Consider the following 19,472-nt stretch of genomic DNA (forward strand, 5'->3'; position numbering starts at 1 on the left):
AACTTTTTCCTTTACATTCCTTTTTTATGATTGCTCTCAGCTGTTACCTAATCATAGCCCCCCCTGATTTTCATACATGATTGCTACTGGTCTATCACAGAATTGCACGTTTCTAATTTATGGGGAAGTAATGAAAATGTTGTGAGGTGTGATGATCTGGAAGGATGACAAGTGTCTCATTGTTTTAAAATTCTTGTAATTCTTTTAAATATTTATATTCATAAGCTTGTCTGGCAACATAGGTTGTCCCACCTTTCATTGTTTCACTTAAAGGTTGTAAATGATCCACTGGATTGTAAACACCATCTTGAGAAAGCACCATGGAAGCTGGAGCTTGGTGATAGCTGCAGTTCCCTGGGAAAGGAGAGCACCTTGTGCAGGCAGCTTGGTCACATCTTTACATTTCTGTTTGGACCCTGGTGCAAGGTGGGCATGTTACCAGGCAGGCTGGGTACAGGTGTTAGACCCAATAACTCCAGCAGATCACCATGTCTTCTATGTGGCTCAGATGGTCCCTATGGGTAAAAGGGTAAAATCCAATCACTCTGTGTAGCCCCATGTGCCTCACCCCCTATCTCCCTGCTGCTCCTGTTGTATATGTTTTTAACTAGTATTTTTCTGTAAGGTCCCAGGTTCTTCCTGGGTGATCTGGCCTTCCTTTCTACTACTGCATTTGGAACAGGAATCACGTATCTCCCCCTTGGAGTACTGTTAAGTATTGTTTAATACTTACCACCTTATAAATGTAGCTACTAGCAAATCCTTCCACATCCTGAGTCACCCCTACCTTCTTCCTCTTCAACAGTGGCCACAGACCCCTAGGCACTTCTGCACGCTTGACACAAGGCAGGTTTAAACACCAGACAGCACTCAAAACATAACCCAGGTCTTCAAGGTGTTCTGTCTCTGCTCTTGGGTAATTTTTTTTTTTTCACTATAAGCATATGTTTTGTCCTACTGTTTTCCAGCTCAACATCTTCCCATGCCTAACTGGCACTTGACACAAAGCTACAGAGTGCAAGTGGGCAAGCTTGCACTATAAGTTCTCAGAAATATTTGTGTCATTACAATAGTGTGCATGGGATCTCTTTCCCAGCTACTGTACCCCTTGCCTTTAAGCTGGCTGCAGCAGGACCTCTGGTTCTCTTTGACAGGGTACTGGTTGATATGGACCTCACAAATCTTATAACAATATGTAGAAACTCGGGGATCTCATGGTCCTTCTGCTGTAGAGACAACCCTGATGCTAGTCTGGACCAGGGACTAAAGACAGCAAACTCAGAAGTTCTGGATTCAAATCTGCCTTGCATCCTGGTCCAGCCCATGTGGGTACAATGCTATACTCAGAGTACTGGAACCTTGCCAGGCAAAGAGACGCGTTTCCTGGTGTCCCCGCTACAGGGTATGTGCATGGGGCACCACTCATTCAGTGGTGTGAACACCTTCAGATGAGATTCAGTGCCATGCAGCAGACGTAACAAGCTGTGCCATGGAGTATGTTGAGAGCTGTCCTCGTCTTATAGGTGTAGTGTTGATCTTTTGTATGCGTGGTCAAGCCAGATTCTGAAGGCCAGATTCTGAAAGAGAATCTCCAGTGTCTGAGAAAGTCCCTCTGTGTTGCTGCATATTTTAACATGATATGGCTGTCTTACACCTTCTCTGAATATATGTTTGAGTCTGAGCATTGTTGGACTAGAGAAGCCGTAGATATGCTTTCTTAAAAAAGCAGTGTGGCTTACTCTACTCTATAAGAGCCTACTGCTCTTATAAAGGAGTCTTCCTATTGAGTCTAGTAAGTGTGAGATTGGTGCAGTAGCCTTGTCCATAGTGAAAAAGTGTTAAATAAGACGTGCCATCTTACGTTTGTCACAGGCTAGGAGTTTGCACTGGATGGCTACAATGGCTCAGCTCACATGCAGGAACTTGCAGGGGTAGGGTAACTTGATTGCGTGCCTTGATATGGAGAGAAAGGTCCTTTATACTCATTTCAACATCCAGAGTACTCAAAATGGTAATGTGATCCTGTCACGGTGCAGCTTGAAGCAGATCGACAAAGGTTCAGGAGTCTGGCTACAGATCTTCTTGGTAAACAGAGTAGGAGTCATTCTCAAAGTTCAGAAACATTTTGATGGAGACAAAAATGGAATAAATTTCAGAGCAATCTGTAGAGCAGTCTGTAGAGCATTCTGAGATGGAAGGTCTATGCAGGACAAAGATACTAAAACGTTATCAAAGTTTCATTTTTAAAAGGTAAGGTAATGTTTGAAGTCTGAAAAGGCCAAGTAACCTCTTCTGCTCATTTTCTGCTGTTGAGTTCTCCTCTAGTTCCTTTGCTCTATTTGGACAAACAATTGAACTCTTAAGGGTAAAAAGAGAATATAGACTGTTCTCTCTGTGTAAACAAAGAGGATCTGACAATGATGGGCAGGTGCTCTGAAACAACATGTGGATCATTGCAGCTGCTCATCTGGACTCTGCTTCATCTCCTTTGTCTGGGACACTGTCTAGCTAATCTGGTTGAGTGCCTTTACTGTGTAGGTTGGGCAGTGTTTGCTGGGCCACCTGATTTCACCCTATGTGTGCTCTGCAGTATAGTGAGTTTTGGGATCATATTAGAAGGTGGAAGATAGACAGCAAGAGAAGCAGAGCTGAATTTTGCTGGGAACATGAGGGTTGGGGGATAACATGAGGCACTTCGATGAAAGCTGAGCTATGGATTGATTTCTGGGGCTTTTACTTCAACTGCTGGGGATCATAAGTGCTACCTGAAGTCCCTTTAAAGATCCCCATGGAAGTTTAGGTGAAATAACCCTTCTTTCTCTGATTAAGTCCATCCCACAGTGCACCAGTGTGGGCACACAGATTTCATAGCTGTCATCATAGTGATGTCATTGGACTTATTGGGTTGGACCCATTCAGGCTCTCCCTCTCCCATTTACTGCCGTGTTTAGCATGGCTGGTGATGGGAATTCTTTCCTTACTTCCTCTCTCTCAAGTGAGATAAGCCTGGAGGACTGCCATGATTATAATGGCACAGTGGTATCTTTTCTATGATATGGTTTCTAAGTCATGTTTGATCACATCTAGTTGAACCAAAACTTCAACAACTTTTAACCATGGTAAGATGTGCTGAGAAAATTCAGCCAATTACACCCACCTTTCCTCAAGTCCAGTCTTGCATGGCCTTTACTGGGTAGCCTTGGCAGATCTACGCATTATTTGATAGGTTCGGTTCAATCTCGGTTCACTCCAGGTCAGTCCAGTCTGAAGGCACTGTACCCTCCTAGAGCTAACGGTGGTAAAAACATGAGCACGGTGCAGTTGGTTTGGAGCTGAAGGGTGTCCAGCCAGCACAGGGCACAGCTAGAGCAGATGGAAGTTGGCCTGCCAACGGTTATGAGGACAGACCAGTTTTCAATATTAGACTAAAAATAAGTCCTGGCATGACCTTTACTCAGATAATTTAAAACCATAAATTTAGGATCCAGAACTGGAGGTGTGGTTGATAACTGAGTGAAGCCTGCACACATGCAGGCACGATGCCTTGAGGTGGACGTGTTGGAGATCTTGCTGTTGGTCTGCAGAGATCGCTGTGTTGTGCCCTTGTGGTGTTAGGTGATGTTGATTGCTTATTTTGCTCACTGTGTATTTTTGAAGCAACCATCCCATCTGATATGATACTCAAGGTGTGATGTAAAGACAGGTCTCTACAACTCTGAAGTCAAAGATGGGGAGTGTGGAATAAAGTGTGGGTTGGAAGCTGACATTCCTTTGAAGAAGGCAGTAAGCCCAGCCTTCTGAGCAGGAGGCTGTGTACCAGGAGATCTGCACTGTTGGTCTGACTCCATCGTGTGATCCTGGCATGTTGCTTCACTTCTTGTGCTTAAGCTGTCCCACCTGCAAAGCATTCCTGCTGGCACTAGCCCTGCTTTTTAAGTTGTTGAACAAATCCCCTCATTGAAATATCATGTTGCTGCTATTACAATTCATGATGGGGATTTGGGAAAATAAAATACTGCAATGCTAACACAAGCATTCTGGGAGGCTGGTGGTAGAGAAAAACATGGGAAGAACAACTGCATAAAACTGGAGAGATCAGCCTTCAGGAGCAACTAGAGGCTTTATGGTAACACAGGACTTTGTCTCTTCAATAGCTACCTGTCCCGCAGAAACAAGTAGTCTCCTGGTGCTTTTTAGTCTTTAAACTTGTTCCTTAATGAAATACCAGAATAGTACAGATGGATGATATGGGGAGTGCTTCTTGTGTGGTTTTGATCAGCAGTATCTGTTGCTCTCAGATGAGTGTCCTGCAGTCTGACATTTGTATTTTGGGGTGAGCTTCTAGTCTGCAGATATTGATCCTCATGATCTCCTCAGGAACTGGGAAGGTAATTCCAGCAGGATCTATTTCAATAAAATGCAGGAGTAAATATTGGAACATTTCCAAAGTAATAAACACACAGGAGCAGAATTTTTATGAGCTCTAGAGTCACTGATCCATTGCCTGGTGAGCCCCAGTCTGCACAAATCCTTTCAATTTTATGTACAGATAGCAGCAGCGAGCATCTAGCCTCCATTCAGTTTTTATTAAGGCAAGGGAGTGTTGTACCAGATGTACAGAAATCTGCCTCAGAGAGAATGGTTAGGATCAACAGTCCTGCAGTGTATTAATCAGTGTAAATCATGGATTTAGTGTGGCTCACACCAGGATTATCCCGCTACAACTAAGCAATAGAATGGCCAGACACCTTCTCAGCCATGTTTTTCTGACAAGGAGTTGGATGAACTGGCTTGAGAGGAACCTCAGCAATTCTGTGTTTTATCAGTAAGTACATGAGGCATATACAGAGCAGGCAATTTGTATACACTCTCTGACCAGCTGAGTTCATCTGTCTAACTGAATGTCTAAATATTGAGAGAATAAAGTGTCTGTACTCTATGAACCCACCAGTCAACTTTATTAAAAAAAAAAAAAAGAGAGAGAGAGAGAGAAAAACTATCCCTGTCTCCTTGCTTTTCTTGACATTAGCTGTAGCTTGTGAAAAATTAACTTAAATTTATAGTCCAAGCTGCATTAATTAACTCTCTGGAGACTGCAAGCAGAGTTTTTCACTAGATTCTGGAGAATAGGGCTAGTGGTCTGCCTGAGAAGGTTAAATAACATGCATGGTATAAGATTCCCTGCGTAATCACTGATGGTCTTTCTGCATAGTTAGAGTAGAATAGGCTAGGCTAGGCTAGAACAGAACAGAATAGAATAGTTTGGTTAGAAGGGCTAACCAAAAGTTAAAGTATATTATTAAGAACTTTATCCAAATGCCTCTTGAACACTGACAGGCATGGGGAATCAAACATCTTGCTCTTCCAGTGTTTGACCACCTTCACTGGAAAGACATTTTTCCTAATACCCAGTCTGAACCTCCCTTGGCACAGCTATGTGCCATTCACATGCATCCTATCACTGGTTACCATGGAAAAGACATCAGCACCTCCCTCTCCATTTCCCCTCCTCAGGAAGTTGTAGGGAGCAATGAGGTTGCTTCTTAGCCTCCTTTTCTCCAAACTAGACAAGCCAAGTGTCCTCAGCTTCTCCTCATAGGACATGCTTTCCCTCTTACCAAGTTTGTTGCCCTCCTCTGGATGCATTCAAGTATTCTTTGTATATTGTGGAGCCCAGAACTACACACAGTATTCAAGGTGAGGCCACACCAGTACTAAATATAGTAAGATAATCCTCACTTTTGACTGGCTGGTTATGCTGTGTTTAATGCACCCCAAAATGCGTTACACAGTGCTTACACTACTCCAAGTGTAAGATGAGGGGAAAAAGTCCTCAGGTTACACCAGGGGATGTTTAGGTTGGATATTAGGAGAAATTTCTATACTGAGAGGATTGTGTGGCATTGGAATAGGCTGCCCAGGGAAGTGGTTGAGTTACCATCCCTGGAGGTCTTCAAGAAACCTGTAGTTGTAGAACTCAGTAGCATGGTTTAGTGGTGGACTTGTCAGTACTAGGTTAAAGGTTGGAATAGGTAGAATTGTAGAATCATTAAGGTTGGAAAAGCCCTCCAAGATCATCTGGTCCAATCATCACCCCTCCACCAATGTCACCCACTAAACCATGTCCCTAAGCACCAGGTCCAACCTTTCCTTGAACACCCCCAGTGTTCACAGATACCATGAGACACAGTATCTTTTGATAACTTACTAAAATCCAGTAAGATTACATTCATTGCCTTCCCTTCATTCATCAAATGGGTAACCTTACCGTAGGAGATCCAATTACTAGGACAGAACTTTCTTTTCGTTGATTATTTCTGATAATTTATACCTATAATTTATATGCATGTATATATATCTATAATATATATTTTACCAATATTTATAATTTATGCTAATTTATTTATAATTGCTAATTTATTTATAATTTATGCATTCTGGTGGGGGTCTATTATAGACCACCAAACCAAATGGATGAGACATTCTACAAGCAGCTGGCAGAAGTCGTGCAATCACCAGCAACTGTAATTGTGTGGGACTTTAGCTTCCCAGATATCTGCTGGAAATGCAATACAGCCCAGAGGAAGCAATCATGAGCCGGCATGGAATAAGACTGGCCTGGCTGAACAGAGAGTTGTGGCTAGAGCTCAGGAAGAAAAAGAGGGTTTATGACCTTTGGAAAAGAGGTCAGGCCACTCAGGAGGACTATAAGGATGTTGCGAGGCTGTGCAGGGACAAAATTAGAAAGGCCAAAGCTCATCTGGTGTTCAGTCTGGCTACTGCTGTTAAAGATAACAAAAAATGTTTTTATAAATACATAAACTCGAAAAGGAGGACTAAGGGGAATCTCCATCCTTTGCTGGATGCAGGGGGAAACTTAGTGACAAGAGATGAGGAAAAGACTGAGGTGCTCAATGTCTCCTTTGCCTCAGTCTTTAGCAGCAAGACCAGTTGTCCTATGGGTATCCAGCCCCCTGAGCTGGTGAAAGGGGACAGGGAGCAGAACGTGGCCCTCACAGGAGTGGCTGAGGGAGATGGGGTTGTTTAGCCTAGAGGAGAGGAGGCTCAGGGGTGACCCTGTTGCTCTCAACAGGTACCTTAAAGGAGACTGTAGCGAGGTGGGGGTTGGTCTGTTCTCCCACGTGCCTGGGGACAGGATGAGGGGGAAAGGGCTAATGTTGCACCAGGGGAAGTTTAGGTTGAATATTGGGAAGAACTTCATTACTGAAAGGGTTGTTAGACATTGGAATGGGCTGCCCAGGGAAGTAGTGGAGTCACCATCCCTGGAGGTCTTTAAAAGATGTTTAGATGTAGGGCTCAGTGATACAGTTTAGTGGAAGACTTGTTAGTGTTAGGTCAGAGGTTGGACTGGGTGATCTTGGAGGTCTCTTCCAACCTAAATGATTCTGTGATTCTGTGATGATTGTTTTATTATGTGAAGGACAGTCCCTATGGCAATGTCAGTGCACATGGTTTTCCTTTCTGCCGCCCTATCAGTGCTGAATAAGCTAGATGTGTGGTGGAAAATAGATGCTTTGAAAGACTACAGTACTCTGAATCTCTCATGTGCATTTTCAACACTGTCTTCATTGGCTGGATAAATAACAGCAACAATAAAACCTAGCTTCGGGTGTTTGGAGTGGAGGTGAATGAATATTCATGACTGCAAATAAACTGCACATGAGGCTCACTTTACTGACATCAGCCATTGAACTGCAGATGACTTAGGAACAGGTAGATATTTGTAAAGATAATTCCAGTTGCTCAGGCTGGTAAGCAACAGTACAGAATAACAGAATACAGCTACACATGAAGTTCCTAAGTGCCTGCATTGCTTGTGAGTCTGTGGTATATCCTGCTAGTGTGGTGGAAACCCACTGAAATCCCCCTTGGCCTCTCATACTTCAAAGTATGACAAAGGGGGCCACACTGAAAAACAGATTGTTAGATTTTTTGAGCAAGACTTTTTTTTTTTTACTTTTTTTTTTTTTCATCTGGATGAAAATGCCATTATAATCCCAATCGGATGAATCTAGATTGTCAGGACTATAATCCACGCTGTTACTGGAACATCACACAGCACTGCATCCTCCTGTCCATCTTTTCTGGTGCAAATTATACCTTTTTATCTGAAGTGTTTCCTACTGGGTGGTTTCTAGGCTCTTTTTTTATTTATCCCTCTGTGCCCTTTGCCCTCCTGCTCTGCTGTGGAAGGTTCACTCTAGAACATGGTCCTATCCTGTAGTATTTATGAAGTGAGACTTCCAGCCAGATGGGTGCCATGGATCACTTTGCTTACTAGCAGTTGATAAGTTTCATGGTTGCAGGGGTCATGGCTTCATTCAGGCTGTGCTTGTTCTTCATCCACGTTCTTTTCCGTTTGCATCAGTGTTTTGATTCATGAAGTTTTGGTGCTCTCTGATCTGATGGCACACTTGCAGCTTTAACACAGCTCATGCAGTTTTCATATACTTCATCAAACACCAGCAAGCACCACAAACCAAAGGTCACCCTGCCAGTGACTTTCAGCAGCTCGCCTGCTGTATGCTGGCCTAAAAGCACTCAGGGGCTGTTCAAATGGCCAGTTGCTGTCGCTCTATGTACCTGCTGCCCTACAATTTTCACACTTCCCCAGCAGGCTCTTGCTTGCTCTGCCACTGCTTCTGCCTCCAGAAAACTGGCCCAAGCATCCCAAAGAAAACTGCAGAGCAGCTTTCTTTGTCCAGAAGCCTATGCACAGCCTGGATCTGACTGCATTAGGGGATGCAACTGCATGCTGCCAGTCTAGATTTTATTTCCATGCTCAGTTTTAAAATGGTATTTGATATTAAGACTTGGTTTAAGTGGCTGGATCAAGCAATAGCTAAAGGAGAGGCCTTGTAAAGAATCTTTGGGTGATATCCATTAGAGCTTCTTGCTCCTGAATGGACAGCTCTCCACTGGTTTTAGATGCACTGCTATCTCAGAGAGGTAAAAATTACACAAACTCATTACAAGGTTATTGTGATAGTTTTGGTTTCTAGTTCCCATCAAGATTAATTGGAAGGGAAAATTGATATTCCCTACAGAAGTTTGGGAGTTTTCATATTTGAGGGTTTTTTTGCAATAACTTCTTTGGAGGCTTGGTGAAATCATCTATCCTAAAACACAGTTTTGTTTCTACCTTACATGGCTGGAACGCCTTTCCCCAGGAAACAACTACAACAACAAACCACAAAAACAACAACAACATAAAACACATTGTTTTTGGAAAAGTATCTGTATCCCAGGAAATTTGAGTCATGACATGACTTCCTTCTTCTTAGCACAAGCCAGGGCTGACTGACCTCTCATAACAAATTTCTGCTTGGTCTCTAGAAGCAGAGCCATTGGGACATGACAAAGAAATGCTCAGAAATTGGGGAAGGAGAAATGGGGTTGTTCTTCCTTGCACTGGACCTGCTCTGGGGACCATGAGGGCATTTGCTTCTGGCTGTGAAAACTTGTATCATCTAAGAGATGTGGTGCAATTGCAGCATCCTCCTAAAACTGAAATGTCCCCTTACAGAATCTCTGGATCTTGGTCCAGTATCCTAGTACAAATCATGCCTCAGCAGCATGCCACCATGACTCTGTGACTCTGAGCATGTGTTCTGGGCTTCCTGACCTCCTGCCTTCCTGCTGGTGCAGGATTGCATGCATGTGTAAGGGGAGGACAAGGAGAGCTGGGAGAGGAGCACTTCTCCATAGAGCTTGCTGAAAGGATGATCTTGTCCTGACATGCTAGCAACTTGGAGAAGGGTGAGTCCTCAACTTCACACTCACTTTGCCACTTTTGCTGGGAAAGGAGAAGTCAAGTCGCAGCAGCCCCAGCACCTGGAGAGGTGAATATGAGTCTAAAGGCACAGGCTGAGGTTTGTAGCTCTGGGGTTTTTACTTTGGCAAGTGAACTAACTGAAAATCATCTAAGAAAACAGAATTGCCCAACAAAGGAAATAACAGTATATCCTTTTTGTGTGTGTCTGTGTGTGTGTGTGTGTTTTTTTTTTCCCCTGCAGTAACCACAACTCTCTCCTCCTGGTCTGGGCATGCTAGAAAATGCAACGAAACAGCCAAGTCCTATTGTGTCAATGGTGGGGTATGCTACTACATCGAAGGGATTAATCAGCTGTCTTGCAAGTAAGTGAGTGTAGTTCTTGTGTCAACATGCAAATTACTTGTTTGGGGGAGAGGAGACCTCTGTGCAACTGCAGGAGGATGGGTAGTTCTGAAATTCTGGCAATTACAGTTTGAGCCATGCAGGTTAAGAAAGGGAGTCTAGAGGGGAGGGGGCAGGGGAAGAGGATTCATATTTTCTTTTTTGTGTGAGTGCCACGGTTTGCTTTTCCTGACTTTTCTTTTTTTTTTTTTTTTTTCCTTTTTTTTTTTTTCTTTCTCTTCTTAGAATACTTTTGTCCTGGCCATTTTCTTTCCCTTCTTCCCTTTCTCTTCTGCAGCTTCAGGGAAGGTTGTGTCCCTCTTGCTCTCCCTGAGCTGTGTTCCTAGCCTTCAGCTGACATGTTCTTTCCTCTGAGCAGGGGGTCTTCCCCAGTGCACAGCCACCAGAGGGGGTCCCTTGCAGATACCTGCCTCTTACTTTTCCTGTCTGGTTCTCATGGACACTGAAGCAGGTTTAGCACACAGCTCTTCACCACTCTGTGCTTGCCTGTGTGACAGGCTGTGGGCTGTTTATTGCTCCCCTTCAAATATTAGAACCTGCAAAAAAGAGTGGGGAGATATACTAAGTTATCCTTAAAAGGAAATTTCTTGGAGGGGTTAAAGTGTGGCTGTATAGAGTGAGGGATATGGAATAGGATGTGAGAGCTTTTCACCTCTGGTTCAAACCTATTCCAATTAAAAAGCCCAATAGCCTCTCATGGCTCACCTTCCAAGCCTGATGTGGACCAAGAGAGTGCAGTCTGATTGTCAGTGCTGGAGACAGATATACCAAGCAAAGGCAAGCCTCTACTCACTCCTGGACTTCTGCAGAGTGAGCATGAGCTGGTACCCTGGGAGTAGAACTGATGGCTTGTGCCCAGCCAGTGAATCTGGGTGAGTTAGTGCCTAGTCTGGCTAGTGAGCTCAGGAGCTTTGCTGAACAGATGTAGTGAGTATTGGAGCTCACCAGGCATCACTGTGCCCAGGTTGGATAAGCCCAGAGCTGTTTTCACCCTATGTGGACCAGACACCTCTGTGTAGAGAGGGTCTGCCAAAGGTGTTTATATCTGTGGATCTCAGCCTAGTCTCACTGCCATTGCACAGTGTGATGCCCTCCTTGCCTCCTCAGACCTTGAAGGATGATTCTGAGCAAAGCCCTCATCACTCTTGGAAGGTCTGTGTGCTGGTTTATGCTTAGCACGACTCCTTCCTTCTCCCAGTACTCCATTTTTTTGGCAGGAGTAGAAACAGCCATGTGGAAACATTCAGCTGAGCTCTTATGCTCTCACTTTCCAGAGCAGGATCAGATGTGGTGGGCAAGACATGGGATAACAGCGTCATCTTGACAGTGTTCTCCACAAGAAACATGGAGGAAGACACAGCCACTATTGTGGTGTAGGTGCAGCCCTGTGAAGCCCCAACAGTTCCAGTCTTTCCATGATTGAGCCTGGAAGAGCATGTGGTTCTATGTCTATCTCTAAGCAATGTGCTGGTGCCAGAAAAATAGACCTCAACACTATTTCTTTTGGGAAAACCTTGAATCCAGATCAAGACTTTCAGATCTGACCAATTACTATTTGTAGCAAGAGTTACCTGAACCCCTGACATATGCAGACATAATGTTTAGGTTCCATTATTCTTAATGGAGGATAGACGCGACAGTTATCAAGTGTCATCAGCAGACAGACTGATTTAACCAAAGTAATTTCAGCCCTGCAAAGAAACAGTCTGCCTTCAAAACAGGCTGCTATCATAGCTGATGAACAGAGGGGAAGCTCAATGACAAATTCCATCGAGATTTTATGTGCCATGCAAAACAGACATAATTATTTCATATAATTTGAAAGCCATTTACTTGAAAATGGGAAATGATTTCTGTTTTTTGATGAGTCCCAAGGTACCAGTTGCTAAAACCAGATGGGAGTTGAATTGGTGTGCATGGAAGAGCATCAAAGTGCTAACTCAAAGGAGATGTTGGAAGGTCTGCTAGAAAACAGAGTTCTGCATTAACAGGAACCAAGGAGACCCAAGTGACTTCCACACAATGCAATCACTTCTGATCCTACTTTACGAGGAGATATCTGCTCATTCTCCTTTGATTTTTTTTTATATATATATATATTTTTTTGTTATCAAATCATTGACTGAAGATAAGAATTGCTGGATTTTGAGGTACTGTTATATAGACTTTCTGGGGCTCCAGAAACATGACTTTCCCAATAACTTGGAGGATTCTTGGTGAAGGCTGATGATGGATATACTGACTTCAGACTTGCCTGCCCATCAGCTAGCGAAGTGCTGAAATGTTTCACAGCTTCCTCATTGCACTAAGGCAGAAGATCAGCTGCTGTGGTATATGAAAGATTCGATGATATCAGTTCAGATGAGAAACTGGAGAAGGAGGAAAAGATGAAGGCTTTGTCTTGCATTTCTCAAATCTGTAACATGGGATCCAGCCACATCATCCCTCTGAGGTATAGGCATGGAGGAAATCCTTCTGCACACAACCTCTTCAAATGCCTTGGAGTGAGAGATCAAACAACAGCCACATGAGCATCCTGAGCTCTATCTGGACACTGTTCCTACTTCGCTATTCTGATTAGAGTCAGCAGTACCTTGCGGGTCTTCTGGCACTGTGTGCCCCCTTGCAGTCTTCCTTGACCAAGTTCTAAGGAGATTCCAGCATGCCTGGCACCAGCATTGTGCTGCCAGCCTTTTCAACACCTTTTAAGTACCAGGTATCAGAAGACAAAATTTTAAAGAGCTCTTGTTAACTCCATCATCCTGTAATCAGAAGTGGATTTCATTGTTTGCAACTGTCCATGAGCATAGGAGATCCTTTCTCTGTTATGTCTGGCACTCTGGAGCAAAAAGAGCAGCTGGATTTTCAAATATTTTCTTTTCCTGAAGTGGCTTGTACTTGTGTTGTTATAGATATTGCCTAAATTGGCAGCCAGCCTTTTAGTATTGTTTTTAATAGGCTTCCCAGAAATATATTCCTCTCAGTCTTGTAAGTTCTGGAGAGCAAACAGCAGCTCAGCTTCTTCCTGCAAACTCACCTCCTCTCTCCCTTTTCAATATACTTCATCTAGACCTTGGAGGATGCAGTTTCTTAACCAGGGAACAGCCCAGAACAGATCTGGAGCTGTTCCAAAAAGTATGTCTGTTTTGGATTGCGTGCTTGCATAAATTAGTCCTTAATTTGAAGTAAATTCTATACATGCTAGAGTCAAAGGAAAACTGAATATGATATAATCTGTGCTGTTATCCTTACTCTGCAAACAGACCACCTGGAGATTAAATGGGAGAAGTCTGATCTGCCTCAGATATTCTACAAACTTTCACTGTTAACCCAGAAAACTACTGAGTCACACACATACAGAATTGACTCAACAGCCCTAGAAAATTAAAGAACCCAGGCTCTTGCTGTCAGTAAAACTTTCTTAACCTTTCTGCAGACCATATTGCTCAGAGATGCTTTAGAAGTTGGACTGGTTTCTTACCATAACAGTAAAGAAACTGCATAGAACAGAGCAGGGAAGATTCCAGTACCTGCAGAAGGAATGCACACAAGCAAGTCTCAAGGCCTTGAAATGGGTTGGAACATAAAATAGAGATGACTGATTTGTTGTGTCCAGCTGAACTTAGTGCTTGGGAAGATTAGCAGCCTCTGAACTTGGGCCTGCTCCATCCTGGAACCCATTGGGTTCTTGATAAAACTTAGAGCAGTTTGAGGCTGCTCTAATCTTTTGTCACTGGGTGCCAGGCCCCATTGGGTTGTGCTAGAGTGTATATTACAGAAGAAATTAAAAACTCTTCCTAGTTAGGTCTTGGCACAGGTCATCTGCAGTTGGGGTCTTCTCAGCCAAACAAGGAACAAAGCCAAGGATCACTGCTGCACAGCCCTCCTCTGCTTACTTAGAGGTGCTTCAGGGTGCTTCATGGCTCTTTTGTGTGTTTGATGTAGTTGAAGTGGCTGATACTCTGGGCCAGGATCTTCCTAAATTTCATGGGATCAGAAGACTGAAAGCTCTATAGAGCAACCCTCTCCCATCTGGTAGTGCAAGTTGTGCTCACAAGAGTCAGGCTGTAGTGTTTACAGATGCTGACTTTCTGGGTTTAGATTGTCTATATTTAACAAAATCACGTTAAATGAAGAGCTCACAGTGTTGAGCTAGGGGTGAAAATCTCTATCTCCTATTCCAAATCTTCTGAACCAGCCAGGACTAGTTCATCAGGTTTCACATGCTGTGATAGAGTTTCGAGATGAGTTACCTTTTTTGTGTTCAAGTGGTCCTTCTATGCATCCAGTTCAATCCCTTTTAATGCACGTGTAACTGTAGCAAACCCTGGAGAACCATCTGAGTGTGGAAGCTGATCCTGTAACAGTGAGACTCAGTGAAGACAACAGTGCAGATCCCACTTTGCTCCCACAGCTCAGTTGGAGCTGGGCTGTTGTCTTCACTGAGGCTAGAAGTGGATGTCCTTGTGATTTGGACCCTACTATAGAGCAAACATGCCTTGATTAGCTGCTCTGGATAAGGACTCTACATTTATGCTGGTTTCTTTCTTTACTTATCATTAGTGGTTTTGTGGAGTCCAGCCTTTTGTGGCTCTCCAAGAGCCTGATCATCTGGGACTGGTCAGGGGACAATGACAGAACTGTCTTCTTTTTCAGCCCTTTGCACAAATAAGCAACATGCTTGAAACATTTCTCCATTTCCTTTTACCAGTGCATTGTGTTCTTCTGCTGCAGCTTTTCCTTATCTTGTTATTTTGAAGCACCTGCTTGTTTACATTCTTCTGTAGCATGGATTGCATTATGAAAGCTACTGATTTTGGCATACTTTAAGATCTGGAGGAAGTGGGCCAACATTTGCAAGATTTAGGTCAACAGCTGGGCAGAAAATGTTTTGCTTCCAGCAGGAATATTATTATAATAATGCTATTAATAAATAATTTAAAAAATAACAATAATTATTTCTCTGCCCTGATTCAAGGTAAAACGTCAATGTTTTTCAATTTTCATAAATAAGTTTGCTCTGCAAACAACATAGAAATGGATCATTTAAACAATTTTGGTTTGTAGTTTTCAAGATGCTTTATTTGGCTGATCATCTCATTACATTTCTTTTACAGTGTAAATATTTAACTGAAATTCATCCAGAGCCCAAGAGCAGAACTTTAGGAATATTTTTGAAATGTGGGGGAAAAAAAAATAAATCTCAAGGAACTGGTCAAAACTGACTAAGTTCATTGGATGTTTTTCAGGAACAACAGAAGCTAAATAGAAAAATCTCTGACCAGTTTTGTTGATAGATTTGCAAGTAGAAAATTTTTGTATATGGCAAGTGGAAAATTGTATTTGTTTTTAAATCTCATGCAGTTAGTTATGCACAGAGGGGTGGAGTCAAGCAAGGGCAGTCTTGGGTATTCTCCACATTGGTGAGGGGCAAGTTGCTGTCTTTGAAAGGTTCGTGCAGCCTTGCACTTCCCCAAGGCTGTTGCTATGAATACAGCTTTCTCCACTTTCCGTAGCCTTTGAGGAGAGACACGTTGGGCCTCTGAGGCCAGTAAGCAGACCAGGGAATCCAAAGGTAACATTTGGAAGAACAATTTAACATCCATTCTGCTGGGATAGACAGGCAAAATCGCTTGGCTAGGGTCAGATGTGCAGGAAAAAGGATACTGCAATGAAAGACCGTCTCATGACTCTTGGTCTTAGGAAGCCTTAACTATCAGATCATATGCTTAGCTGCTGAAGAAGAGCTGCCCACAGGCCTGTGATACAGGCAGCAGGTTCTGCATGCAGAAGTGTCTTCCATTTCCTCTTCCTGTCCAGAAGAGGAGAGTCATGTGCCATTCATGTCAGAAATTCCTAGAAGTCACAGATGGAGACATAGTAATAAAGAACAAAATCTTCATCTTTACCAGTCTAGGAGTATGAGACAAAATGGTTCCATGGGCAGTGCATACTTTCAAAGTTTTCCTGGTAACCGTTGCTGCCAGCATCCATGCTTCTGAGGAATCAGGACCCAGGGAAGAGAAAACAGCACTTGTGGCTTCTGAGCAGTCTCACAAAGCACACCTTCTGCATGTGATTGCTTGAGAAGCACAGTGTCTTGACAGCCTGGGAGGTGACAAAAGGTGCTCATGTTCAGGGCTTCTTTTCTATCACTTTTTCCAGTGCTGATTCACTAACAACTAAAGATGTAAAGCCTGAGCTGTACTAGACAGGGAGAAGACTCTTATCTACTGTCTTCCATCTAGAAAGTTCTCCCTCCCACGCTAGGCTGACAGCAGAGATCTAAGGATTTGTTATATGGTAGCTGTCACAGCATCAAAGCCACTTTGACACATTTCCGTTTTGCTTTTTTACTTCTTACCAATCTTTTTTCCTTGGTTTTATTTCCCTCCATCAGTTTTCACATGATTTTGAGTCTTCCCTTAATGGCATGCAGCTTCAGTCACATTCAAGTTCCAGACATGACTGACATCTTGCAGATCTGTGCCTGAGACAGTTTTAGGTCCTTTCAGACAACGTGTCCATTTTCTTAGGTGCATAGGGCATTTGCCTCATTCATCAGTTCCCTGGAGGCCATTTGGGGGTGCTCACAACATACACCTGAGCTGAAGCCTCAGATCCCAGACAAATGGGTAGAACATTGTAAGTTAAACTGGATGTCCTTGAAGACTCAATAAGTTCATGACTGTCCATGATGGTGAATAAACTTAAAAAAGGATTCAGAAGACACCATCTGTTTTGGGTGCTTTGTTCAAACTCCATGCAAGCTTTTAAAAGCTTTTAAAGTCATGATTCACCAGGGCTGTCCTTGTGAGTGCATCATCCAGCTGCATCTTTGATTGCCAACAGGGCTTCTTCCCTATACTTCCAGCACCAGTTTCCTCTTCTTCATTACAAGAAAGGTCAAGAGGCCTCATTTTTGATGGTAACCCTTGGGCCCCCTTTTCTTGGGAGCTGTCTGGGAACCCTGGCATTGAAATGACATTACTGGTATGTTTCTATTTCCTGTACTCCAAGATGACCATGAGAAAAAAAGGTGATTTTTTTTCAAAGATACTTGCCTGACCAGGGAGTCAAGAAATGGCTCCAGTTTCAAGAATGGCTTGGACACTGAGGAACTTGTGTACAGCAAGGGACTGCAATGAATCCTCATGCCCTTAAGTTTCCCTTGAGCAGGATGGGATATGCAAATAGCCCAGCACACTCCCACATGGAAGTGTTAGCACAGTTCTTAAGAACCAAGCGTAGAGTAGCACAGAAAACAAAGCTAGTTATAAATAGAGGGTGCACCAGATTTACTTAGTGCAGATGTACCAAAATTGCAGTCAGAACCAGCAAGAAATCATGTACCAAAAACACTTCAGTCATGCAGGCCCTTTTAATACTTTCTTCTGTGAGAGGGGTAGCCAGTGAAATCTCCCATGGACTTGGGACATTCTGCCTTTTAGAACTGGGAAATCTATTCTTTAGAGGAAAAATAGGTTAGAGTGGTGGATGTGAAGAAGTGGAAAAGGACAGTAGATTGGATGGAAAGATCATACAGCATTTTATTAGCTATTGCTTCTGCTCCTTGGATTGTGCTAGATTCAGCTGTGTATCTGTAGGTCCCCTGCAAGCATCCATCATTCAGCCTGAGCTCAAGCTACCTCTGGAGTACCAGCAGGTTGTCAGCAGAAGGATGACCTCCTCTAGGAGCCTGTGACAGTGATGTATCAGTGTGTCAGCAGATGCCTCAGGCTTTCCCAAAAAGTGTTAGTACAAGTCTCCAGGCAGGGAATAGACCTCTGTGCACTGGGGGAATTGTGCCAGTCACGACATTTGTTGGAGCCAAGAGATCTTCATGCTCTGGCCTGCCTTGTGGCCAGCCACCTCTTGCCTCTGCTTGTGTACCCTTGGTCTGTAAAGCTGATGTGGGTGCTGAGAGCCCTTAGCACTCCCTCACATGTCGCGATTCCTACCTTTTAGCCCAGATCAGTGTAAGTCCATGATGAGGGAGAACTATTAAAAATCAAAGTTTTCTGGACACAATCAGTGAGGAAGACTTTTCTGATTTCTACCTCCGTTCCACAAGGGAACTACACAGCTGCTTAAAAACCTTGCCCGTGTTCACTTAAGTAGAGAGAAGCAGAAATTCAACTCTCTTGGCTTTTTTTTTTACTGCCATTGACGTTGCATATCCGTAATGTGCCATCTAAACATAAATCTGGCAAGAACAAATGCTACCGCAGCCCTTAAGCAACAACACAGAACTAATCTGCCAACACGCTTTTGAACTACAAAGCTTTGATCATATCAAACACCACAGAGTTCAAAACGTCGCTTCCTCCTCTCCTTTGCTGTGCCACAGAGTGGGAGCAGGCATTAGCGTCCATTTGGGAGACAGGATTGGATCAGATCTCCTGGGTCAGGCCAGGACCTTCACGTGGACCTGGGCTTTCCTTGCTCCATCCATCTGTACGTGCAGGTTGGGATCAATCATCTGGCGCAGTGCCAAGGCTGCTCTGGCTGTTTGCTGTCCTTCACAGTGGATTGGCAGGCAGCTAAGCCATCGGACTCAAGTTGAGGCCTCTGGACCTCATCTTTTCTGCTGAAGTGTCTTTCGGTCTCTTCTTTATCAACCAGCTGGTGCCTGTCAAGCACTGAGGCCTAGATGAGGGACAGGGACAGAGCACTCTTGTGGGTGGTAGCTGAGAGCGAGGAAGGTCTGACATGTACAAGATACAGGACCTGCAACACAGCTTGCTCCAGGAAGTTGGAAAACATGTTAAAATTCCAGCTATTTATGATAAAACCCTATTAAGCTCAGGGGAGGGAGGGAGGAGGGAGTCAGGAGGGAGGGAGGGAGTTTCAGGACAGGTGGGTAGAGATGAGACTTGAAGAAAGATAGGTATAACTTTGATGAACTATCCAAGAAGGTCATGATAAAAGCAGTGAAGTAAGGGAGAGAGATCAGCACCAGGGGAAGAAATGTTTGACTACCCACAAATGAGTTCCCATCACTTCCCGGTTCACTCGCAGCTGTGGCAGGTCAGGATGCAATACGTGGGTGTTGCTGCACCTGTGTGAGGCTCAGCAGCTCCCACCACACCCTGCCCATGCTCCCACACCCCCTGAGTCCCACTTGACTGGGAGCTGCTGCAGGGACCTCACTTGTGACCTGTGCACCTGCCCTGTGGCCCTTGTCCCCAGGGCACTACAGCATCAGGGTCATACAACTGGTGCTCCCTGAGCTAGCACATCCTGGCCCATCCATCATGGATGGTTGGACCAG

General features: G+C 43.9%; 1 protein-coding gene across 13 annotated transcripts in view; it reads left to right on the forward strand.

The window, feature by feature from the left end:
• NRG2 (neuregulin 2) overlaps window positions 1–19,472 on the forward strand; it is a 170,329-nt gene that overhangs the window by 125,381 nt on the left and 25,476 nt on the right. For 11 of the 13 annotated variants that reach the window (XM_068698693.1, XM_068698694.1, XM_068698680.1 and 8 more), the window contains one exon: window positions 10,038–10,158. The exons of the other annotated variants lie outside the window; for them this stretch is intronic. In XM_068698693.1, the coding sequence (XP_068554794.1) occupies window positions 10,038–10,158 (121 nt within the window). The remainder of the gene's footprint in view (window positions 1–10,037; window positions 10,159–19,472) is intronic. 13 annotated transcript variants of the gene reach the window in all.

The sequence above is a fragment of the Anas acuta genome, chromosome 14, assembly GCF_963932015.1.
Source record: "Anas acuta chromosome 14, bAnaAcu1.1, whole genome shotgun sequence".
Classification (NCBI taxonomy): Eukaryota; Metazoa; Chordata; class Aves; order Anseriformes; family Anatidae; genus Anas; species Anas acuta.